General features: G+C 48.3%; 1 protein-coding gene across 1 annotated transcript in view; it reads left to right on the forward strand.

The window, feature by feature from the left end:
• The window catches only part of RASGEF1B (RasGEF domain family member 1B), a 256,907-nt gene that overhangs the window by 36,711 nt on the left and 196,203 nt on the right, over positions 1-23,993 (forward strand). The window contains exons 2-3 of the mRNA XM_081207141.1: positions 376-423; positions 19,559-19,612. Coding sequence (XP_081063267.1) covers positions 376-423; positions 19,559-19,612 — 102 coding nt within the window. The remainder of the gene's footprint in view (positions 1-375; positions 424-19,558; positions 19,613-23,993) is intronic.

Consider the following 23,993-nt stretch of genomic DNA (forward strand, 5'->3'; position numbering starts at 1 on the left):
GTGTACAGAAACGCCGTTTACCTTCCTGCTGGAGTGGTACCTATTTATCTACTTGCACTTTGACGTGCTTTCGAACTGCTAGGTTGGCAGGAGCAGGGACCAAGCAACGGGAGCTCACCCCGTCGCAGGGATTCAAACCGCTGACCTTCTGATTGGCAAGTCCTAGGCTCTGTGGTTTAACCCACAGCGCCACCCGCATCCCTGAAATTAAAATGTATCTGAATACCACTCTTAATCACTATAAGAAGGCACTTTATTTTGCCAGAACCCGAAAGGAATTAATGCTGCAAGAAAGCATTAATGTGACGTTTTAAAAACACACACGATTTCCCCTCCTCAGCAAAATCATATTTCTCTTTCTCGCTTATTTCACAGTCCAGAAGCCAGTCCCGTATTGGCCTGAAGCAAAGCGCCAAGCAGAAGGTATGTTTATTAATTCATCCATTAAATTATTGTGCTTTGACTTAATGGGTTTAAAGTCCTCTTAGGTACCTGGGCTTTTAGTTCTTCCACAGAGGTGGAGACAGATCTTCAAGAGAGAATTGATGGGCAAAGGAGGGATTCAGCATCCCAACCTTGTGTCAATCAGTTATCCAGAAAGAAGAGCCAGGTTGGTTGGATGTGGCGCTGGGGGGGGGGGGCACCAATTGCAAAATAACTATAACTAATGCCTCAAGAAGCTTCAGAAGGTGCAGAAGAATATGATTATTACAATTGGATACAACTGGATGCCATTTTAAATCAAGATGGTGGACTGAACCTTTAGAAACTGCACTGATCTTACCTGCTGATTGATTTTGTTGGTTTCTTCGAATTCCCAAGCAATGCTGAGTTTGAGACTGCTAGTATTGTGAAGCACAGGATTTCACAAGGCCAGTGACTGTATCTGTCACCACCATTATGGCAATTGTATTCAAGGGATTTGGGGTCAGTTTGGCCACAATGTATGCAAAAGAGGTGACCTTAATGGCTAATACTTCTGCCCACCAATAAATACAGAATCATGTTTCAGGGAGTTCCCCTGTCCTTCAGTACAGGCCCAGGCAAGATTGCTGTAGTAGTCCCAGGGAACCTTTGCTGGTTAATGTTTCAGGCCAGCCTCAGAAAATCAATTTTGTGCTGAGCAGTGCTGTGATCTCTAGTGCAGTTACCCTAAAATTCACACTTATTATTATTTGTTTATGAAACTTCTCCATCGCTTGTCACCCAAAGGGTCTCCAAGCAACTTAAATATATATGCACAAATCATTATACCATTAGGTTAGGAATCATAGAACACATTAATATTCCATGCCATATATTGGGAATACAAAAACCCAAATACCAGCCCCTTCCCTAACAGTTAAAGATGCAGGATGCAAGCAGCGAACAAAAACAATGTTCCCACCCACTAAATAGCAGATTAAAAAAAACTAAACCCCCTCTCTAGCTCCCACCCAAAAAATAAACCAAGTGATTTTTTTTTTAAAAAATCTTCCCATCAAACCAAGAAGCCCAGTAACATGGGCAGTAAATTAGCGCGGGGGGGGGGGAGAGGGGGGATATGTAAAATAACTAAGCAAGTATTAGAAATCATCCCAGAATTGGCCCTACTAAACATCTTCCAAGACACTAATGCCCATTTACACCACAAAGAACTCATAACCCACCTACTTTCAGCAGCCAGAAACACCATAACCAGACACTGGAGAGACCCATATTAGGAGTGATTTCACTTGGTTCTTTAGGTGTGCATGCATATTCACCCAAGAAACAAGAATAATCTTATATGGGTTGATTTCACTTGGTTCTTTAGCTGAGAGCAAATTCACCCAAAAAACAGAAATGAAGTCAAAGAAGCCCACACAAAACAATGCTGGGATTTTTTATTCCATATGCATACAAAGAAGAGGAATAAGCCTTGATTGGGTTTCTTTCACTTGGTTATTCAGGCGTGCACCAAAAAACCGTAAAGCAATGTGAAAGCATTTCAAAGAAAGGACAACTCGTGACCTGTCAGGAGTAAGCATGGACCAATGGCACCAAATAGTATGGGAAACAGCCCTGCTAGAAAAATTAACCAATAACCTGAAACTGACACGGGGACAAACAGAAGAAGATGCCTTCACCCCGGTATGGCTCCCCTTTATCACATACACAGCCCAGCAAGACAACAACAAAAATCCACCAACAGCATACAAATTCAATATGGCTAACCTGATCCAAAACACCCACTCACCCCACTCACATATGAAAACAAAGATCACCACAGCCAACCACAAACAAACAACCACACCCTAGGCCAACCCCAACCTCTCTCACCACCAAAGGAACACAAGTGAATAGCAGAGAACCTGCACAAGCGACACTGACACAAAACCCCACATATATTAAGTGTAATAGAAACATCGCCACCCCCCCACTCACCTTCCCCCCCACCTCTTTCCCCCTTTTCTTCCTAATGTCTCAACAAATGAAACTGATCTGTAAAAAATGTTAATTGGAAAAGAGAGAGAGAGAGAGAGAGAGAGAGATTGCACATACTTTCGTAAACCAAGAAAATCTTTAATAATAGTAAAAAAATTAGGGGGGGTCCCCCATGGTGGTCCAGGGATGGCCGAGCATCTCTCTCCTCCTTTCAGGGAGAGCAGCAGCAAAAGCAGAGCAGGAAGATGGGTTTCTTTGCAGTTTCCCCTTCTTTGCAGTTTCCCCAGTTGTCGCTCCCTTTCCCACCATCAGTGGTGGGACCCAGCAGAAGCCGGGTCTTCTAAGTCTTAGCGCTCGCCTTCGGCATTGCGCTCATGCTGTGGGAATGAATCATTCCTAAGCATGGCAAGAATTGATCTGGTGCCCCCAGAAAAGGCAGGATTGTTGCACCCGATTGATTTTAAGTGGATAATCTTAGGGCCGAGCAGCATTAAGGATTTAAGCAGAAGAGGAAGGTTTGTAACTCCAGTGAGCGTGGGAGCGCTTTTAAAGTAATTTGCACAGGACTTACCGTATTTTTTGCTCTATAAGACTCACTTTTTCCCTCCTGAAAAGTAAGGGGAAATGTGTGTGCGTCTTATGGAGCGACTGCAGGCTGCGCAGCTATCACAGAAGCCAGAACAGCAAGAGGGATTGCTGCTTTCACTGCGTAGGGTAAATCCATAGAGTGGAAGGTAAATCTTTTGAGGGACCATGATTTGGGGGGGAGAGGGCCTCAGAATTTGTTCCACAGAAATAAGTTTCTGCCAAAAGAGACCTTGTTTTTTAAACAATCCTTTCTATTTTGAAGAGATGGCAGCAGGGAGTTGCACTGTGTAAGTGGAAATCCTCGCACTGGTGAAATATATTACAGTGGTACCTCTGGTTACGTACTTAATTCGTTCCGGAGGTCCGTTCTTAACCTGAAACTGTTCTTAACCTGAAGCACCACTTTAGCTAATGGGGCTTTCTGCTGCTGCCACGCCGCCGCCGCCTGATTTCTGTTCTCATCCTGAAGCCAAGTTCTTAACCCGAGGTACTATTTCTGGGTTAGCGGAGTCTGTAACCTGAAGCGTATGTGTCAGGGGTTCAGAAGCAGAGACGCAGAGAAGGGAGGAGACAGAGAGCGAGGGGGAGGAATACGAAGGAAAGATGAGTGGGGATGACGAACCGAGATCGCCGAGCTTATCCAGTGAGTCCGAGGATTCCCAGAAGGGAGCGCCAGCAGTCAGACCAAGGGGGGAAAGCAGGGGGACATCCCAGGAAGAAGGGTCCAGAGAGGAATCAGAGAGCAGCAGTTGGAGATCGGGACCCACGTACCCAGACGGGAACAGCGGGGAGAAAGGGGACCAGATATCGGGTTCCGGAGGCTTTCAGAAGGAGGGAGGGCATGAGTCAGGAGTAGTCACGCCCACCTCGGGGAGCGACGAAACGATCAAGAGGAAGGTTGAGAGTTGGGCGCGCGCGCCAAGTTCAAATGTAGCGGAAGCTGGCGCAGTAAGCAGCCCAGAGAGTGAACCAGGTCCCAAAGCCCGCCGCAAGGAGGCGGAAGGGTCAGGGGGGTCCGCGTCAGAAGAGAGTAGGAAAAAGGAGACCCCGGGGGGCAGAAGGACCCAGAGACGGAGGGAAAGGCGCAGGAGGTGGAGCAAGGCTAGGGTATTAAGCTGGTGTGCTAGAGGCGGAGACTCAGACGGGTCTTCGCCGGTCTGACCTAGAAGAAGTAGGGCTGCACATTGCAGTTTGGAAATGGAACCTGTAATCCAATAAAGACTCTTTTAACCTGAACGCTGGCTAGCGTGGTCCTATGTGAGCTGGGACTGAGTGGCAGCCCTGACAGTAAGACCCGTCTCTTTAAAGCTTCGGACACCTGATACCTCGCAGCGGAGGCAGAAGCAGCGAGAGGAGGAAATTGGTGTTTGGGAGCGAGCTCACAACGGTTGGCAGAGATGACGGAAGCAGAGAAAATTTCAGCGCTGCAACAGGCAGTGACCCAATTGAACGCGGAGGTACAGGCATCCAAGAAAAGGGAGGAGGATGTGGCAGCCGCCTACAGAGATCTCCACGCCAGGTTTGAAGCATTGGTTAAGCATGGGCAGCCAGGACCCAGACCGGAGGGGGTTGGGTTGGCACGGAGAGCAGGAGGGCTTGTGGCTCACTTCGATGGGAATTTACAACAGTACCCCAATTTTCGAGCAGACGTAATGTGCGCACTGCAACTGCTGGCGAAAGACTTTAGGGATGAGGAAGAGAAAGTGGGGTTTATACTATCCCATTTGCATGGGGATGCGAAAGCGTGGCTACGCAATTTGTGGAGGGATAAAGATCCGGCGCTTCAGAATGCAGATGCCTTTATCAAAGCGATGGATGCGTGCTTTTTATCTACCATTGACGTGGATCTTGCCCGACGGGAGATTCATGGACTGAAACAAGGGAGGGCGAGCGTACGCCAGTATCACGCCCGCTTTTTTGCGCTGGTCAGTGCCTTAGAATGGGACTGGGATTCGCCCCCAGTCAGAGACCTCTTCTGGGAAGGTTTGAGCAGTGCTGTTAAAGACGAAATTGCGAGGGGGGAGAGGCCCCGGAGCACGCAGGAGGTGGTCCAAAGGGCGCTGACTGTGGGGGTGAGGCTGGAAGAACGTCCATGGTGCAGAGACGAAGGACGTGGAGGGCGCGAAGCAGCGAGAAGTTTCTCTTTCGTTCCCAGGGAAGCTGCGCGTGCGCAATCCACACCTCCGCCAGGAGGGGGAGTGGAACCTATGGAGGTGGGAGGCGCCAGGGCTCAGTCAGCTACCAGAGCCCCTGCACCGGCGGCAGTCAAGACTAAACCTCCTAGAGGGACCAGGAAGTGTTATATATGCGACAGCTCTCAACACTTGGCGAAAGAGTGTCCCCAGAGGAGCTCCAAGCACACTGCAGCCCCCGCAATGGTGAAAGCGGCCACGCAACACAGCGAACAACAGCAGGGAAACGACGATGTCTGGCTGGAGACAGAGGCACTGGGGCCCAGCCAGACGCATCACTGAAGCAGTCCCCAGCAATCTTGCAACCCACGGACCCCCTCCCACCCAAACCAGTAGTGCAACTCACAGCATCTCTCCAGCTGCCCGATGGCGTCACTATCGAAGTGCCGCTTTCTGTGGATTCTGGAAGCAACGCAGACTTTATAGCACAGGATTTTGTGGAGCAGCACGCTATACAGCTATTACCGGCCACTCTGCCCCTGCAAGTCGTCACAGTGGATGGTAGAGAGTTGCTGGGGGGGCAGGTGGTGAAGCAAACGCCGCCAATGGTGATGCGCCTTGGCAACCACAGGGAAGTCATCAGTTTTAACGTCACCCGCCTGTCGGACACACCCATTGTGTTGGGCATGAGTTGACTGGACAGGCACAGTCCGACACTGGCTTGGTACCAGCGACAGCTGATCTTCGGCTCCTCTTACTGCGCAGAACACTGCATCCTGCCAGAACAGGAGGGAGAGGATGAGGAATCACAACTGCAGTTGGGAACGTTGCAAGCAGTCCCCCACAAATATGCAGACTTTCTGGAGGTCTTCTGCGAGAAGGAGGCAGACAAGTTACCACCGCACAGGCAATATGACTGCAAGATTGACCTCCTACCAGGGGCGACGCTACCGAAGGGGAGGCTGTATTCCATGTCGGAGGATGAACTACAGGAACTCAAACAGTTCATAGATCACAATTTGGAGCGCGGTTTCATCCGGGAGTCCAGGGCAGTAGGGGGCAGTCCTGTTTTCTTTGTGAAGAAGAAGGACACGCCCCAAAAAAGGCTGGTGGTGGATTTTCGCCTCTTGAACAAGATGACCAAGCCCTCTGATTTCCCCATGCCCAGGATTGACGACCTACTGGCGACGGTGCGCAAGGGACGCGTGTTTACCAAGTTGGACCTGCGAGGGGCGTACAATCTCATCCGCATGAGGGAGGGCGATGAGTGGAAGACAGCCATGTTCACGCCTCTGGGAACCTACGAGTACAGAGTGATGCCGTTTGGATTGCAAAATGGCTCCCACGTTTTTCAAGCTTTCATGCATCATGTGTTGGCGGGACTCCTCTACAAGAAGTGCGTCTGCTTTCTGGATGACATCCTGATATTCTCCGAGTCGCAGCAAGCGCATGACCAGGATGTTCGGGAGGTGCTGGAGAGGTTGCAGCAGCATAGACTGTACGCCAAACTGGAGAAGTGCCAGTTCGACACGACGGAGGTGGATTTCTTGGGTTACAAGTTGTCGGACAAGGGGCTAGCCATGGACAGCGCCAAGGTGCGAGCGGTGTTGGATTGGAAGAGCCCGCGCAACCGGAAGGAGGTCCAGCGGTTTGTCGGCTTCGCCAACTTCTATCGCAAGTTTATCAAAGGGTTCGCGATGCAGACGGCGGCTATTACGGACACGCTAAGCTCCAAGAAAAAGAAATTCATCTGGACGGAGCAGGCAGAGCAGTCCTTTCAGGCACTCAAGCGTCTCTTCGCGTCGGAAGAGCAACTGCTGCATATCGACCCCAGCAGACCGATGCGGGTAGAGACAGACGCGTCCGATAGAGCAGTGGGAGCTGTCCTGCTGCAGAGGGACCCACAGGGGGTCTGGAGACCGGGAGCGTTCTACTCCAGAAAGCTCAGCAAGTCGGAGCAGAACTACACCATCTGGGACAGGGAGTTGCTTGCCATTCATGCAGCATTCAAAGCATGGAGGCACTTCCTGATCGGCGCCAAGCACACGGTGCAGGTCTGCACGGACCACAAGAATCTGGAGCACTGGCGCACGGCGAAGTTCCTGAACCAGAGGCAGATACGTTGGGCGGAGTTCTTTGCTGACTTCGATTTCCAAATAGAGTACGTCCCAGGCGACACCAACATCATGGCGGATGCACTGTCCCGAAAACCGCAATACCTCGAAGAGGCGACGCCAGCGGCAGCCATGCACATCTTCGCGCCAACAGCGTGGGCGTGCGCTTCAGCCACAGTAGACCTGGATGCGGTGCGGCGGGCGTTGCAGGACGACTCATTCGCGCAGGCGAAGATGGCCGAGGTGCACAAGGGCACGGCGAAGAGCGACGAGTTCCAGATACGGGACGGCTTGCTCTTACGTAAAGGGGCCATCTACGTGCCGGGAGATGAACTTCGCGCCAAGGTACTGCAGCAGTTGCACGACGCACCCACGGCCGGGCACTTTGGCACGGAAAAAACGGTGGAATTAGTCGCAAGGGACTTTTGGTGGCCCAGACTGAGAGGGGAAGTCGCGGACTACGTCGCGAGGTGCGACACCTGCCAGAGGGCCAAGCCGGTGCACAAACCACCGGCGGGACTGCTCGAACCGCTGCAAACGCCGTTTGAACCGTGGGAGAGGGTGGCCCTGGACTTTGTCACGGATCTACCCAGCTCGAGAGGCAAGACGGCTGTACTAGTGGTGGTGGACTTGTTCACCAAGATGGCACACTTCATACCGTGTGCGAAGGTGGCCACGGCAGAACAAACAGCCAAACTGTTCATAGATCACGTGTTCAAAGTGCACGGGCTGCCGCGGTCTATACTGTCCGACCGCGGTCGCCAGTTCATCTCGAATTTCTGGCAGAAGCTGATGGGCTTCCTGAACGTCAAAATCAACCTGACATCAGCGAGACACCCGCAGACCAACGGGCAAGCGGAGAGGGTCAATGCCATCATGCAGCAGTACCTGAGATGCTATGCCAATCAACAGCCTGCGACGTGGGTGGATTACCTGCCGCTCGCCGAGTTCGCCTACAACAACACGAAGCACGTGTCCACAGGGGTGACACCGTTCTTCGCCAACAATGGGAGGAATCCCAGAACCTTCCCGGGACTGGACAGAGTGGGGGAAGGGGAACCGCAGACGGCGGACGCTTTCGCGTCTGAGTTGCAGGAGGTCCACGATCAACTCCGACGGCAGCTGGAGCTAGCGAAGCACGCATACAAGGTGCAAGCGGACAAGCACAGGCGGGTTGGCGAAGAGATCCGAGTGGGAGACTGGGTCTGGTTGGCAGCCCACGCAGTGCCGACCAGATCGTTAGCCAAAAAGAAGTTGGGGCACAAGCAACTCGGTCCATACCAAGTCGAAGCGCAGATCAACCCAGTAGCTTTCAGGCTGGTGCTACCGGAGGGTTCCAGGATGCATCCGGTGTTCCACAGGTCGGTGCTCACTCCCTACAGGACACCTCACAGGTTCCAGGAACCAGGAACAGCACCGAGTCCGTCTCAGGAGCGGTCGGAGGCGGGAAGATTGCCACAGCAGGACCCCATCAACGAAGTCACGGAGATTTTGGACTCCAGATGGGGGGAAGACGGAGTGGAATACCTCCTAGCCAGAGAGGGCACCCGGGCTAGTGCTAATAGCTGGGTGCCAGACTACGCTTTGGAGGAACCCCTGCTCAAGGACGAGTTTCATGCCCTTTTCCCACACAGACCCATGCCAGCAGGCTTCTTCGACGACTGGTTGTTCACGCCCACACTTTCCTCCAGCACGTTCCATGGCTTCGACTCGGACGGGGAGCCCGCACAGCGCACACATTCCCCAGAGGGGTCACCGGAGGGTTCGGCGTCCGACACCTCGTATTGGTGGGACGATCGGCCAGAGGAGCAGTGGCGCCGGAGGTGGCTGGAGATGCCAGGTCAAGCGACCGACGCAGAGACTGACATGGACGTGTGCGGGGAGGATCTCGGTTTCGAGCACGGCGGCACTGAAATGGAGGCGGAGCAGCTCACCGTTGACGAACGCGAGGAGGAAGACTCGGAGGTCTTCAGTTGGCGGCCAGCAACGAGGAGCGAACTGTATCCGGCATTCACTCCTGTGATGATGGAGCACCCTGCAACCACCCTTGAAAGTGGGGAGGGGGGAAGGGGGGGCTTCGAGGGGGGGATGGATGTCAGGGGTTCAGAAGCAGAGACGCAGAGAAGGGAGGAGACAGAGAGCGAGGGGGAGGAATACGAAGGAAAGATGAGTGGGGATGACGAACCGAGATCGCCGAGCTTATCCAGTGAGTCCGAGGATTCCCAGAAGGGAGCGCCAGCAGTCAGAGCAAGGGGGGAAAGCAGGGGGACATCCCAGGAAGAAGGGTCCAGAGAGGAATCAGAGAGCAGCAGTTGGAGATCGGGACCCACGTACCCAGACGGGAACAGCGGGGAGAAAGGGGACCAGATATCGGGTTCCGGAGGCTTTCAGAAGGAGGGAGGGCATGAGTCAGGAGTAGTCACGCCCACCTCGGGGAGCGACGAAACGATCAAGAGGAAGGTTGAGAGTTGGGCGCGCGCGCCAAGTTCAAATGTAGCGGAAGCTGGCGCAGTAAGCAGCCCAGAGAGTGAACCAGGTCCCAAAGCCCGCCGCAAGGAGGCGGAAGGGTCAGGGGGGTCCGCGTCAGAAGAGAGTAGGAAAAAGGAGACCCCGGGGGGCAGAAGGACCCAGAGACGGAGGGAAAGGCGCAGGAGGTGGAGCAAGGCTAGGGTATTAAGCTGGTGTGCTAGAGGCGGAGACTCAGACGGGTCTTCGCCGGTCTGACCTAGAAGAAGTAGGGCTGCACATTGCAGTTTGGAAATGGAACCTGTAATCCAATAAAGACTCTTTTAACCTGAACGCTGGCTAGCGTGGTCCTATGTGAGCTGGGACTGAGTGGCAGCCCTGACAGTATGTAACCTGAAGCATATGTAACCCGAGGTACCACTGTAGTTGGATACAGCCCCAGGTATTTTGCCCAGATTCTAAGTCATGTCAGGATTTGCCCATGCATTCCTGTGATATACAATAAGGCTAAAGGCTCATACTCCATGTATCTTGGAATAGGGACATGTGTGGGAGAAGAGACAGCAGCTGGCCTTTAGTGCTGCCTGGGCTTGGCAGCGCATACATACATACGCCTTTGCATCTTTATTATAGCAATGTGTCAGGGCACAATGTAGCGCAATGGCAGAACGTAGCATTGCTTACAATACACCATGCTATATGGCACTATCGGTATATCGTATTCTCATTACACATAGTATCACGTTTCCCATAGTAACAGGACTCCATTAAAATGCCTTAGAACTGAAAACTGAATTACCATAGCATCTCATTCTACTTGTCAGTTCAGCATAAGGTCAATAGTTTCTCTGCTATTTTTTTTTTTTTTTTACTATATAGGCTGGTTGAGGGGATGTGGTTATCATGTTCTTTGGCACTGTACTCTGGACTGACTCACAGTAATTAGCTCAATGGTTAGGCTATCTCCACATGGTCTATGTTGGCCTGTGTCAGGTGTGCATGCAGGAGCCAGGCCCTGTGACCAATAGGACCTTGCAGGACTGGGGCCTTCCTAAGTTTGTTTTGAAGAGGCAGGGTGCAGCCTCACAGGTGACTCACAGCACCTGGGTGGCAAGAGTGGGGAAGAGATATAAGGTCAGCATTTACCTTCAGCAATTTGCCACAGCAACACGCTTCCTGCCTTGCTGTGTTTGGCTTCTTGCTTCCTGATTCTTGAACCTCGGCTTCTTGACTCCGGGCTTCTTGATCCTCGGACCCTCGACTTCTTGACTCCCGGCTCTCCAACCCCCGAACTCCTGGCTTCTGGACCTCCAATCCTGCTCCCACCCCACCATCTTGCCCCCAGTCCTGACGTCCGCTGCTGGGACTTCGATTGCCCATGAACCGGACCATGACAGCCTGTATGCACTTGAAGGTACCATGACTACTCAAAGCATCTAAAAAGGCCTCCTTCTAAGCATACATGCCTCCTTCTAAGCAGTGGTGCATGAAATGTCTCTCAGAATAATACAAGTATATCATCAGCACTCACAAATCAGAAGTTTAGTGCATTCTTAGCTTAATGCACCCTGACAACCAGAACATTCTGAAAATGTTTGTATACATGCCTCTCAGAATGTGTGCAGATTCTCTTCTAATATTTTGAGCAGTTAAGGCCCTCCCCCTACTTTCTTCTTTTTCTAATTCCATTCACAGACATGTGGGCTGGAGCCCTCCAGGTTAATACCCAGAGTGGTTTTGCCAAAGCAGCTGGCCATATTCCAGAGCAGGGTGGCCAAGTGGATCACAACACAGTTTTATCTGCCCTTCAGCAATGCCTGTGAAATTTTTGGTGAAGAAAACACACTGCATGCTATTAAAAAATAACATAAAATCAAAAATATAAAATAAAATGCATGCTATTTAAGTCAGTGAGCAGAACATTTTTGTTTTTTTGAAAGTATGCATGTGTATACCACACTTCATTACATTTCCCTCTTTTAGCTTATAGAACCATAGAATTGTAGAACTGGAAGGAACTGGAAGGAGGGTCATTTAATCCAACCAGCCGCAATGCAAGAATCTCGGCACATACTAGTACCCCATCCAACAGGAAACCATACTGGACCCTGCTTAGCTTTGCAAGTGTGCTAACAGATTTATTGCTGCACCACTAGGGGTTAGAGAATGTTTGCAGATGAGGATGACCAAGATGATAAAGTAGTAGGAGTAGTAATATTTTTCTTTTATATCCCACCCATCTGGCTGCTCCCAACAGAATGTTAAAAACACGATGAAACATTGAACATTAAAAGCTTCCCTAAACAGGGCTGCCTTCAGATGTCTTCTAAAAATCTGGTAGTTGTTCTTCTCTTTGACATCTGGTGGGAGGGCGTTCCACAGGGCGGGTGCCACCACCGAGAAGGCCCTCCGCCTGGTTCCCTGCAACCTCACTTCTCGCAGTGAGGGAACAACCAGAAGGTCCTCGGTGCTGGACCTCAGTGTCCGGGCTGAACGATGGGGGTGGAGACGCTCCTTCAGGGTCTGGAAACCAAGCCTTATGAGGAACCTTGAGGGAGTTGGAGAAAAGAGGAGATTGAGAGGAGATCTTCAAATATCTCAAGGGCTGTCACATGAAAGATGCAGCAAGCTTGTTTTCTCCTGTTCCGGAGGGTAGAAGACTTGAACCAATGGCTTCAAGTTACAAGAAAAGAGAGTCCAGCTCAACATCAGGAAGAACTTTCTGACAGTGAGAGCTGTTTGACAGTGGAAAGGCCTCCTTCGGGAGGTGGCGGACTCTCCTTCCTTGGAAGTTTTAAAGAAGAGGTTGGACAGCCATCTGTCATGGATCCTTTAGCTGAGATCCCTGCATTGCAGGGGGTTGGACTAGATGACCCTTGCAGTCCCTTTCAACTCTGTGATTCAGATGACAGGAAATATAATGTGAAACAGATATACAAATGAGTTGGGTGGGGTAGTGGGTGGGGATAATGGTTTCCTGACCACAGGTAATTATTCCCTTGAAACATCTACAACTGCAGCTATTTTGAGGCATAAAGAACAAAATCCAGGCAACTAAAAAGTTCAGATCTTTTTATTCCCTTGAGTGCAATCAGGAAAATGGCCTCCATGTTCTCTTGGGCATTTGACAGCTGTGTGAGCCTTATGTAATCCTTTTATACTGATTCCCCGGGTCCTGGCGGAGTCTAGTTTAATCTGTGATGTAATAGGATTTGCCATTTTGAAGTTTGGTTGAAACGGGGCAGTTTGTGTACCAGAGAATAATATTGGAAGGAGTGTGTGTGTGTGTGTGTGCTGAACAGATAAATAGCACAACCAGGCATGACTGATAAAATGTTGTGCCGTTTTCAGTTTGGAAAGTCACAAATGTCTGAACCGCTATTGATTGGAGGGTGAATTCCGTTTGCTCCTGGCACGAGCACGGCTACCTTTGCCTTGAAAACTAAGCAGCAGTTCCTTGGGCAGAAATCTATACAGGAAGAGAATACCTCTGGATAAATCAATGGCAAAGCTCATCTGCAACTCTTCCTATCTGCCTTGCAACATTAAATAACAAGGAGATGAGTAATTCTGTAAAATTGCTGTACATGGTGAGCCAGGAGAGCCTGCTGAGTAGCAGAACATGGTAGCAAATACCCAAATTATAACTTTGAAGCTGAAGTAGAGGAGAGTCTGCAACTGTTGGAGGATTCTGCAAAGCCTCTTCTGCCCTCAAAGGAGGTGGAGTTGCGGGCTTCATAGCCACACCAGGCGCACGGTGGCTGGAGCCCAGCCCCGCGTGATTGGGGATCGACTGGCCAGCCAATCAACTGGCTCTGGGCCTACTTAAGGCAGGACGCAGCCTGGGATCTCCCTCTTTCCCCGCCTGCCAGCTGGTCGTGCTTTTCCCACCCTCCCACCCGGATAAGGTTTTCGTTCCTTGACCTTGCTATGGACCTTGGTTGGTCGCCGTTGAGAGGCCTGGTAGGAATTTTTCCACTTGGCAAATTGGCACCAGCCACTTGGTTTTCGTCTACCTCGTAGCAAATCGTCACAACTTTGTGGGTATTGGCGGTTAGGCATTGGTATTGTTCTGTAGATGGAAGAGGGGAGGTAGCGCCATCACCTGCCCCACATATTGAAGGGTAGTCCGATAAAGGATTACGGGGGCTGTGGCCCTGTCCGAAGCCTAGGGAGATGAGGGCCTAAGGCCCCTTTCGGTGACCCTGAGAGAGTTCCTAGTTGATGTGCATCAGCAGGACTCACCCAATGGTGGTTAACCCTTCCTGGACTTCAAGCAGACGGGCTGAAGTCGGATATATTTGGTTAGGACCAATGCCTAAGCCAATACCGCTCATCACCTGTAACTGATAAAGTTCTGGCCTTATTTAGCCCATTAACATTAATAATTGTGTCATGTGTCATTATTTACGCTGGGGGAGTTGGGCCAGGAACTCGCCACGCAATTCACAGTGCAACTTTACCCACGTTTCATTATGGAGAAGTGAGTCAACATTGTGTGGACGCAGCAGTGGGAGCAGGGGCAACCCAATCCACTTTGCGGCCTAAGGTGATAAGGAATGGTGCTTCCACTGGCACAGCCACACAGTGGTGGCCTCCTGGCCCCCTCTCACTGACGGTAAGACAATACAGTGCTGGTCCATGTGCCACCGAACCCTCTTTACATGCTCTAGTGCTGTGTGGATAAGCCTCAGAAAAGCCCAGCTGAGCCATGGGGGTTGCAGGCTTCACCCCTCCCTCCCTTCATGGCCCCAAGGAGGTCTTCTACTTTCAGTTTCAAAGGATCTCAGTGTAGGTGTGATCCAGGATACCCAGCTCACAACCAACGATGGTTAGTGGTTAAGAAGCCCACTGCAAACTATGTTCAAATATATAAAAGGATGTCATATAGAGGAGGGAGAAAGGTTGTTTTCTGCTGCTCCAGAGAAGCGGACACGGAGCAATGGATCCAAACTACAAGAAAGAAGATTCCACCTAAACATTAGGAAGAACTTCCTGACAGTAAGAGCTGTTCGACAGTGGAATTTGCTGCCAAGGAGTGTGGTGGAGTCTCCTTCTTTGGAGGTCTTTAAGCAGAGGCTTGACAACCATATGTCAGGAGTGCTCTGATGGTGTTTCCTGCTTGGCAGGGGGTTGGACTCGATGGCCCTTGTGGTCTCTTCCAACTCTATGATTCTATAAATATGAAGCTGACTTGTTTGACAACTCACCACTGTTTTCAATCAGGACTCCAGGTTCGCATGTTCGTGGTACATCTGCTTTGGCTTGAGGGCCGCATTCACTTTCTGGGGGCTACATGTCTGTGGTGGGTGTGGCAAAAAATGGGCGTCGCCATAGAGAGTGTTGAGGACCCTATAGAAAAGCCGAGATGATCATATTCTGTCTCACATCCTGACTGTGCTGGGCCCGGGGGTAACCTGTGAAACGCAGTCCAGGACCGGTCCAGAATCCGAAGAAGTCAGTCCGACAGGGCCAAGGCAGGACACGAGGCAGGAAACCAGGCAAGGACAGGTGCAGGATCTGGCATACAGCAATGTTGCTCCCACAACCTGGGTCGGGGTCCGACAACCTTTTATCTTTGTTGGGGTAATGGCCGATCCTGATCCCTTGGCGACTCACCTCCCTGTCTCGCCCGAAGGCGAGCACTCCTCCTGCGAGTACTCAGGTCTCTCCTTCTCTCAGACCTGAGTCTCTGCAGCTCAGCAGACGTCCGTGGGCTACTAGACCCAGGGGCCACCTCAGCCTCCCCTGACCCAACCGGTAGTGGAGCAGCTGTAAGTGATGGCCCAGCTGAAGGCAACGAGGTCATCCCCGCATCTGGAGCCAGGGCAGGCTCAGGCCCCTGACTCTGCCCAGCTGGTACTTGTTTCAGGGGAACCTGTGCAGACTGGAGCTCTTCAGAATCAGGCCCCAGACTTGGTTCAGATGATGCCTGAGGCAGGGGATCCGGTGCAGACTGAGTCTCCTCTGGTTCTGAGCCCGAGCCCCAGGCCATCACACTGACATTCCTCACCTTGCTCCATGCTAAATGTATACCTGTAATCGGACATAGACCAGCTGTGGAGGAAGCTGAGGAGACAACAGACCCTGAGTATCATTAAAGGCAGCAAAATGGGAGACAGATAATTGTTCCCCGTTAGATGAATTCATCTATCAGGACAGTCTCATTGTTGGACTCCTGAGTTGGCATGAATAAGACTTACTCAAAAGCACAGGGTGGGTGCCATTTAGAATCCCCCACCCTAACACCAACATATCTGTTTGGCCCTGAATATCATAGTGAAGTTTTTGCTTCTTTGTTTTTAAATGAATAGGAGATTTCAAAGTTCTGATTCCCATTCGGAAAGCCATACTGCCTCTGTTGCTGGCAAGGTCCTTTCTCCCTGCTGAGTAAATATTGTCCTGCAATTAAGTGGAGCAATTAGAGGCATTTAGCATTAAATGAAGAAGTAAGAGAAGGCGATCCTTTCGACGGTTTGCATTATAGCCCATCCACTTTCTCTATAATTATCGGAGAGTTCTCCAAATGTTCATTAACTAAATGGAAGGCAGATGATGGCCGTTAGTCAGCAAATATAAATCCTGCTGGAACGTTTCATGAGCTCTCTGCACGATTAATATTCCTAGTATTAGCAGGTCCTGAGAGAAAGAGGAAGGGCCTGTAGCCTGGTGGGTTTCTGCAAAGTCTTTTTTTAAAAAAATCATTTTTCATTTTCATTCATTATATACATCTCAAATTCTTCACATTTACTATATATTCCTCCCTCCCTCCCCTCCAAGACTTCCCCCAACTTGCGTTTCTGGTCTGTTTCTATTTTCACCCGCTTTGCTATCTCTCAACAGAAAAAGTTATTAATAACATAACATAAAAACATAAAAATTAAATTAAATACATCATCTTATTTCACTATCTTCCAAACATTTTCTGATGCTAATAATGTGAATGTTTATTTAAACCCTGCCATCAAATCTATTGCCTTTCTTTGTTTCTGCAAATATAATATGAATGGTTCCCAATCTTTTTCAAAGTCTTTGTTGTCTTTTCCTCTTAATCTTTCTGTCATTTTTGCCAGTTCTGCATAGTTCATCAACTTCTCTTGCCACTGTTCTTTAGCTGGTATTTCTCCAGTCTTCCAATTTTGTGCAATCAACATTCTTGGTGCTGCAGTGGCATACATAAATAAAGTCCTCTTTTCTTTTGGTATGTCTTGACCTAAAATACCTAATAAAAAGGCTTCTGGTTTTTTTTAACAAAAGTTATTTTTAACATTTTCTTCAATTCATTGTATATCATTTCCTAGTAGGATTACCGAAGTCTTGCTGATACCTCCCTCTTCTGCATGGAAGAAGGCATTTTGCTTACACAGTCATGCCTGAATGTCAGCTGTATTTTATACCCTACTTTTCTTCCAGGAAGATCAACAACCCTTTGAGGTAGCAAAACCTGAGACAGAGTAACTTGCTCAAGGTCCCAAAGCAAGATTCAGGGATGACTGAGGACTTAAACCCACGTCTTTCCAGTCTTCTCTAACTGCTACACTAGATTGACTTAGGTCAGCTATTGAATTTGGGTCTGAGTTTCCATTTCACTCAGGGGCAAACATTCTGACCCAAAGTTTTCTGAAAAATCCAATGCCCACAGCTTGCTTGTTAATCTAAATACACTTTTACAAGAGGGTGTGATGGTCACCAACTTTAAAAGAGGATTAGACAAATTCGTGGGGGATCAAGCTACCAATGGCTGATGATCTTCTTCTATTGTTGGAAGCAGTAAATGTTTCTGAATACCAGTTGCTAGAAATATCAGAAGGGGAGTTATTTGCAGAAATATTGTAAAATTTTTGAATGCTGATGACATTGAAATGAATTGAAGGGGTTCTAGCAACAAGGTAAAATGTAAGATGGGATTAATAATAGATAAACTAATAGGACATGAATTTGCTGAACCAATTTTTAAAAGGGATACAAAAATGGGAGACGTGAGGAAGTCAGGAAAATAAGTTAACTAAAGATGAGAAATTAAGAAAGAGGGAATTTTTGTTTTCTTTTATATGTGTTTTTTCTTTTTCTTTCTTTGTGTTTAATGTCTGTATTTTTGTATTTTGTAACTTTGTAATTTTTTTTTGTTTTTGTATTTTTCTAAACTTTTTTATTGATAAAACCTAATAAAATATTATATATATATAAAAGAAATATCAGAAGGGGATATTATTGTTGTGTTTGGGTTCTCATTGCATGCCTCCCATGGGAATCTGGCTGGCTACTGTGGGAACACAATTCTGGTCCAGCAGGCACTTCTTATGTTCTTGGATGTCAGAAGCAGATCTATGTGCATCAATGTGCACAGGGCTGTTTCTGACATTGAAGCACCTCCAATCGCCTCTGCGTGCACAAAGCTCTATGCGCAGTTTGGAGTCTCTCTCAGAACAGCTCGATTGCCGCATATGAACTTTGTCTGTGCTAGAGTTCTCGGTGCTACATTTGATTCTAGGACAGAGAGGTTCCTATTGTGAGCGGCTTGCCGGAAGACTTAAAAGCAGCACATGGATGTTTTTTCTGTGTCAAAACCAAACCACTTAAAGCTGCTTTTACTGTGCATGCTCAATTTTGTGGCTGGCCTCCTGCAGGCTGTTTCACAAGAATGCTTTTTAAGTCATTTGTAAATGGGACATTGCAGGTAGCTGTGCTTACTCTTGGATGAACATGGAAGTATTGACATGGGTTTAATGCGAAAAAGCCCTGTGTCCCCAGAATGAAGAGATGGGGAGAGCTGACCTCAGATACATTTTCACTCTCCTTGACTTAGCTGCACAACCATCTCCTTCACTGAAGATGTTCTGTCTGAATATGAAGTAAGACTGGAGTGTGAACCTGCAGCGAGAGCTGATGGGGATCTTTTGCAAAAGCTGATGGGTGTCTTTCCAGTGGCGAAGCTGCATGCTCTACTACCGGGGGCAGAGAGCAGGCGGGGGCATGGCTGGCACCCCTGGGGGCATGATGCGCATCCCGGGGGTGTGGCATGCCACCCGCAGGGGCGTGGCACACATTCTGGGGGCATGGCGTGCCGCCTGTGGGGGCATGGCGCCTGGCGCACATGGGGGTGCACAGCACGTGTTGGGGGTGGCTGCCGCGATGGCACCCTACTGGAATAGTGGTGCCAGGGGTGGTCCACTCCCTCCGCACTCCCTTTCCTCCCCCAGTAGGTCTCTCCCATTTAAATCTCCTTTATCTCTGTTTTTTTTATTTGAGTTTCCCCACAGCTCTGCTCTTCATCATCACCAAAGTGCAACTTTCCCCTAATATACTCCTTTGTGTGTGCATTTTTTTCCTAACATGCACCTTTTTTAAAAAGGCAATTTCCTCTAAATAGTGCATCTTTGTATGTCTTTTCATCAATATAGGCATTTATATGCACACTTTATACTAATGTATGCATTTTTGTGCACATGACTTGACTGAAGAACTGCATTGCAAAATTCAGAGGTGTGTGAATTTTAAAGGACAGCTGTATTTCAGTTTGCATCTTGTTTCAGGAAGGGCAAATTGGCTAAGCTTGCCTTTAAACTCAAACTTAATCAAATGTAAAATTTACCACCCACCCCTAGAACAGAATGCTGGACAAGATGAGTGTTTAATATGATCTATCAGGGCTTTTTATATTTTATAAATAACTATATTGTTGTGATTTTTTTTTTTAAAGTCACTGAAATCATGTCCTTTTTCTGTATTTGTTGGATATTACATTCTCAAATGCCCTGTCTCTTTCACTGTTTTTTGTAATAACAACAATGTATTTCTGAAAAAAGGGTCTTAAGACAAGTTGTAAAAGAATTTCCACGTTTTCTGTTCCAGACCTCCCCTTTCAACTCTTTGGCCAATGAAAAGTCCCTGTTTGACTGCAAAAGGGTAAGTGGAATTTCCCCCCACCTGCACTTGAAAGTTTTCTTCTTCAAATGATAAAAAGGATCTCGCTGAGCCTCTGGGAGGGGATCTTGCAGCTACACTCCAGCCTTTGTAGCTTCTGTAATTAAATAATAGATTAGAAAGAATTGGAAACTTGACAGGCTGCAGTTCATAGAAAGGTAAACTCTCTTTCCATTTGAAATTACGTGGCCCTGAGTGGCTGGTTCTGGATTTCTCCTTGCCGAGACTGTTGGTGCTTCTGTTTCGAGACGATTGCGTGGGGAAGGGAAAACGCAATTACTGAGTTAATATTCATGCCACCTTCGCATTTTGATAACACCATTTCTGAGATTTTGTTTCCATTTTATAGCACAATAATGGTGGCGGAGAGAGAGGATGCCAAATAGTTATATCTGAGTGGGAGTCTTACTGGACGTTTGGAAATAGACACCTGGCTTAAAATAAAAGAAAGATAATGGATGTATTTATGATGACAGGGGGCTGGTAATAACATGCTTTGAAGCCTTGTGGCCTCCCCAGCTGTCTGGTTCTGACAAAGCCAATTCCCTCTTCCAGCCCATCTTTTTATCTGTCACTCTGAGCCTTCCATTTGGCAATCCCATTGGAAAGAGCCAAGGAGGCAGCGTGGCGGCTTGGTTAGTGTGTTGGTTTAAGACCAGAGTTCAAATCCTCACACAGCCCTGAAGCTCACTGGGCGACCTTGGGCTAGTCACTGTCTCCCAGTCTAAGAGGGTTGTTGTGAAGTTAAACCATAGAGAGGGAGAGCCATGGCCGCATTCACACCATGCATTCAAAATGCAATGTACACTTTAAACAGTCATGGCTTCCCCCCAAAGAATTCTGGGAGCTGCAGCTGGTTAAGGGCACTGAGAGTTGTTAGAAGAGCCCATATTCCCCTCCCAGAGCTACAATTCCCAGAACGGTTTAACAACCAATCACAGGGAACTCTGAGAGGGAAATAGGGGTCCCCTAAGAACTCTCAGTTATCTCAGGATGATGGAGGGCCTGTGGGCTCTGTCCTGTTAAGAGCCAGTGTGGTGTAGTGGTTAAGAGTGGTAGACTTGTAATCTGGTGAACCGGGTTCGCGTCTCCGCTCCTCCACATGCAGCTGCTGGGTGACCTTGGGCCAGTCACACTTCTCTGAAGTCTCTCAGCCCCACTCACCTCACAGAGTGTTTGTTGTGGGGGAGGAAGGGAAAGGAGAATGTTAGCCGCTTTTGAGACTCCTTCAGGTAGTGATAAAGCGGGATATCAAATCCAAACTGTTGGTTGTGGCACTTACCTTGCTTCTGATAGGAAATGCTCTGTGAGGGAGTGACAAAAAACGTGTGTGTGTGTTTGTCAAGGGGGGTCTGTTGACGGGGGAGTGAGAAATGTCCCTCTTTTCATCTGAGGAATGTTGGAGTGTATGTGGGAGCTGTATGTAGCGCGCCTTGTGTTCTAACCAGTTTGAGTCCAGTTTGGAAACTCTTCTAGCCAGCTCCCCTCTTCTTCCCCTGCTCATCTCGCACCTGCTCTTTACTGCTTGCCGCCTGATATTATATTTGACAGAATGCTGTTAACGGTACCAAGTATCCGTGGGAGAGCACGAGACAAATAATATATGCTGAGCTGGGATACGCAGCGAGTCGGCAAGGCAAACCTTGCAAAAATATTTCCCCAGAATCTCCATGAAATATTCATGACTCTTTTATGTATTTGAACAAATCCTGGAGCTCCATCTCTCTCCCATCTAGCAGGTAATATCAGGGACACAGGTGTTTGCACAGGAGCGCCCAGTGTGGAGCCTGCTACCCTGCAGAACCAGGGGTTTGTTTTTAATTTTGCACGGATGATATTTCACTCACCCAGACAGAGTAATCTTCATTCGGGAAAAGAGATTATTAGAAGCGCACGGTTGTATAATGGGGCGCAGAAAGCTCTGGATGTCTCATCAATTCCCTCCAGGCGCTTCTTTTCTAGTTAAACATATCCCCCAAACAATAACGGTAATGGCTGGGTGTTTGCTTAATATTCTACATAAGCGCTTGATCTTTGGCTGGATGAAGCAGGCGAGATTTAATTCTGAATTCTGAGAGCGTGCAGGAGAGGAGAGTCCTCTGGCGAGATGAATCCAGCAGCAGAAAAAACATGGTGTTTGTTTAACTTGGGGAATCTGGCTCTGTGCAGCTACAGCCATTTTACCTGGGAGATGGAAATGGGAGAGACTTGCATTTCTTTGGCAAATCCTCTCTGTGCTTGCTTCCCCTTTAACTTTGTTGCCACACCAATGTGACAATGGCCCAGTCTTCACTATGCATTTACAATACAGTGGACACTCGGGTTGCAAACGCGATCCGTGTGGGATGCACGTTCTGTGCACACGCGGGTTGCATTTTGGTGCTTCTGTGCATGCGCAAAGTGCGATTTAGCACTTCTGTGTATGTGCGCCCATCGAAACCCGGAAGTAACCCATTCCGGTACTTCCGGGTTTCAGCAATCCGCAACCCCAAAAAATGCAATCTGAAGCGTCTGTAACCTGAGGTATGACTGTACTATTATGCCACTTTAATAGTCATGACTTCCCTGAAAGAATAGTTTGTTCAGGGTGCTGAAAGTGTTTAGGAGACCTCCGTTCTCCTCACAGGGCTACAATTCCCAGAGTTTCCTGGAAAGAAGTGTTAAAGCACTATAAGAGTTAGACAGGAAGAGCAAATAACCCCTTGTGCATTGTAGATGTTTGAAGGCATATTTACTGAGATCTTTCATGGGCACCACTGATGGCACTGGTGGGCACATTGGTGCTCACAGGCACCACATTGGTGCCCTCTGATCCGAGACCCTTTATATGTAATATCAGTTCAGTTTCTTGGTCAACCGAAAAGACTTTAACCCCTGATATTTCCGTGTGTTTGGAACAGACAGCGCACAGTAACACTTGCACAGATATCAAATCCTTGTTAGAGTCTAAGAGCGGGTCTTCAGTAAAAGTAATTAAAGGAAGATGAACAGTCTTGGCTTATTATCTGTTCTGTTTCACAGTTGAACACATGGAAGCGGAGGGACAATCGGGAGAGTTGAGTGGGCTGGGCAGGGAGAGGAGCGCTCTGTTTGGTCTCAGAACAATAATGTACAGAGCAGGAAGAGGTCAGAGAGACTGTGATGCAAAGGAAACAAAGGCTAACCTAGAATAGGAAAGCCTGAATTTCCAGCACTGAACGGGATGGGTCAAAATGTGTGCATAGAACCTGGAGCAAGTCTAGTGAGTGTCTGTGGAAAGGAAATTAATGTTTCATGTCTTTGCAAGAAAACAAAATAAAAGCCTCCAAGGCAGAAATGTTACATGGGCTTGGAAAGTAGACTCACTTGCTATCACTGAACTCTTAGAATCATAAAATTGTAGAGTTGGAAGGGAACCTAATCATCTAGTTCAACCCTTTGCAATGCGGGAATCTCAGCTAAAGCATCCATGACAGATGGCCATCCAACCTCTTAATTAATTTAATTTACTGCATTTATATTTCACCTTTCTGTCCAAGGATCTCAAGGTGTTGTACATGATTTCTCTCCCTCATCATTTAGTCCCCACAACTATCCTGTGAGGTAGGTTAGGCTGAGAGGCAGTGACTGGCCCAAGGCCACACAGTGAACTTCATGACTGAGTGGGAAGCCTAAAGGGGACATTGGGATCCTGCCAATCTGGGATGTCCTGGTTAAATTGGGATACTTGGGGGAATATGTGGCTATATACTCTTGAATGCCTCAACAGCATAGCGATATTCTGGAGACACGCTTTGTTTGCTATCTCGAACCATTCTTTGGCAGCTGGTTCAATGTGTAGGCTTCAGGGTTCTAGTGAAAAAAACCCCAAACTGAAACATACAATGTTGACATCTGTCCATCAAGGCCCTTGCTGACTGCACTAAGCTATCATCCAGCAATCTGCCTAACAAAGGAATGTCATAACAATATCCTTCCCTAATTCACTCCTTACATAACCAGTGAATTAGCGGTGAGATACAAGTTGTAGAGACATCTTTACCAAGCATGGTATCGTTTATGTTCTCCTGATTTTTGCTTTTCTGTGTTTTTACCCCTGATTTTATTATTCCAGATTGATTTTTTTTTTAAATGAGGGGGCTGTATCCAAAGACTTTATAATATATATTACACACACACACACACAATATACCGGTATATATCTATCTCCTTGAACCACACATTTCTCATCTACTGCATGTTGTATTCATGTTTATGGAAGGCAATCTTACTCAGCTATGAGGGATCATCAAAGAAAGAAGAAAGGTGGATCTCTACATAAAGGCTGAGATCTAAAGTTTCTTGTGTGGCAGCAATTCTTCACACACACACACACACACACACA

The sequence above is a fragment of the Podarcis bocagei genome (assembly GCF_964188305.1).
Source record: "Podarcis bocagei genome assembly, chromosome: 9".
Lineage (NCBI taxonomy): Eukaryota > Metazoa > Chordata > Lepidosauria > Squamata > Lacertidae > Podarcis > Podarcis bocagei.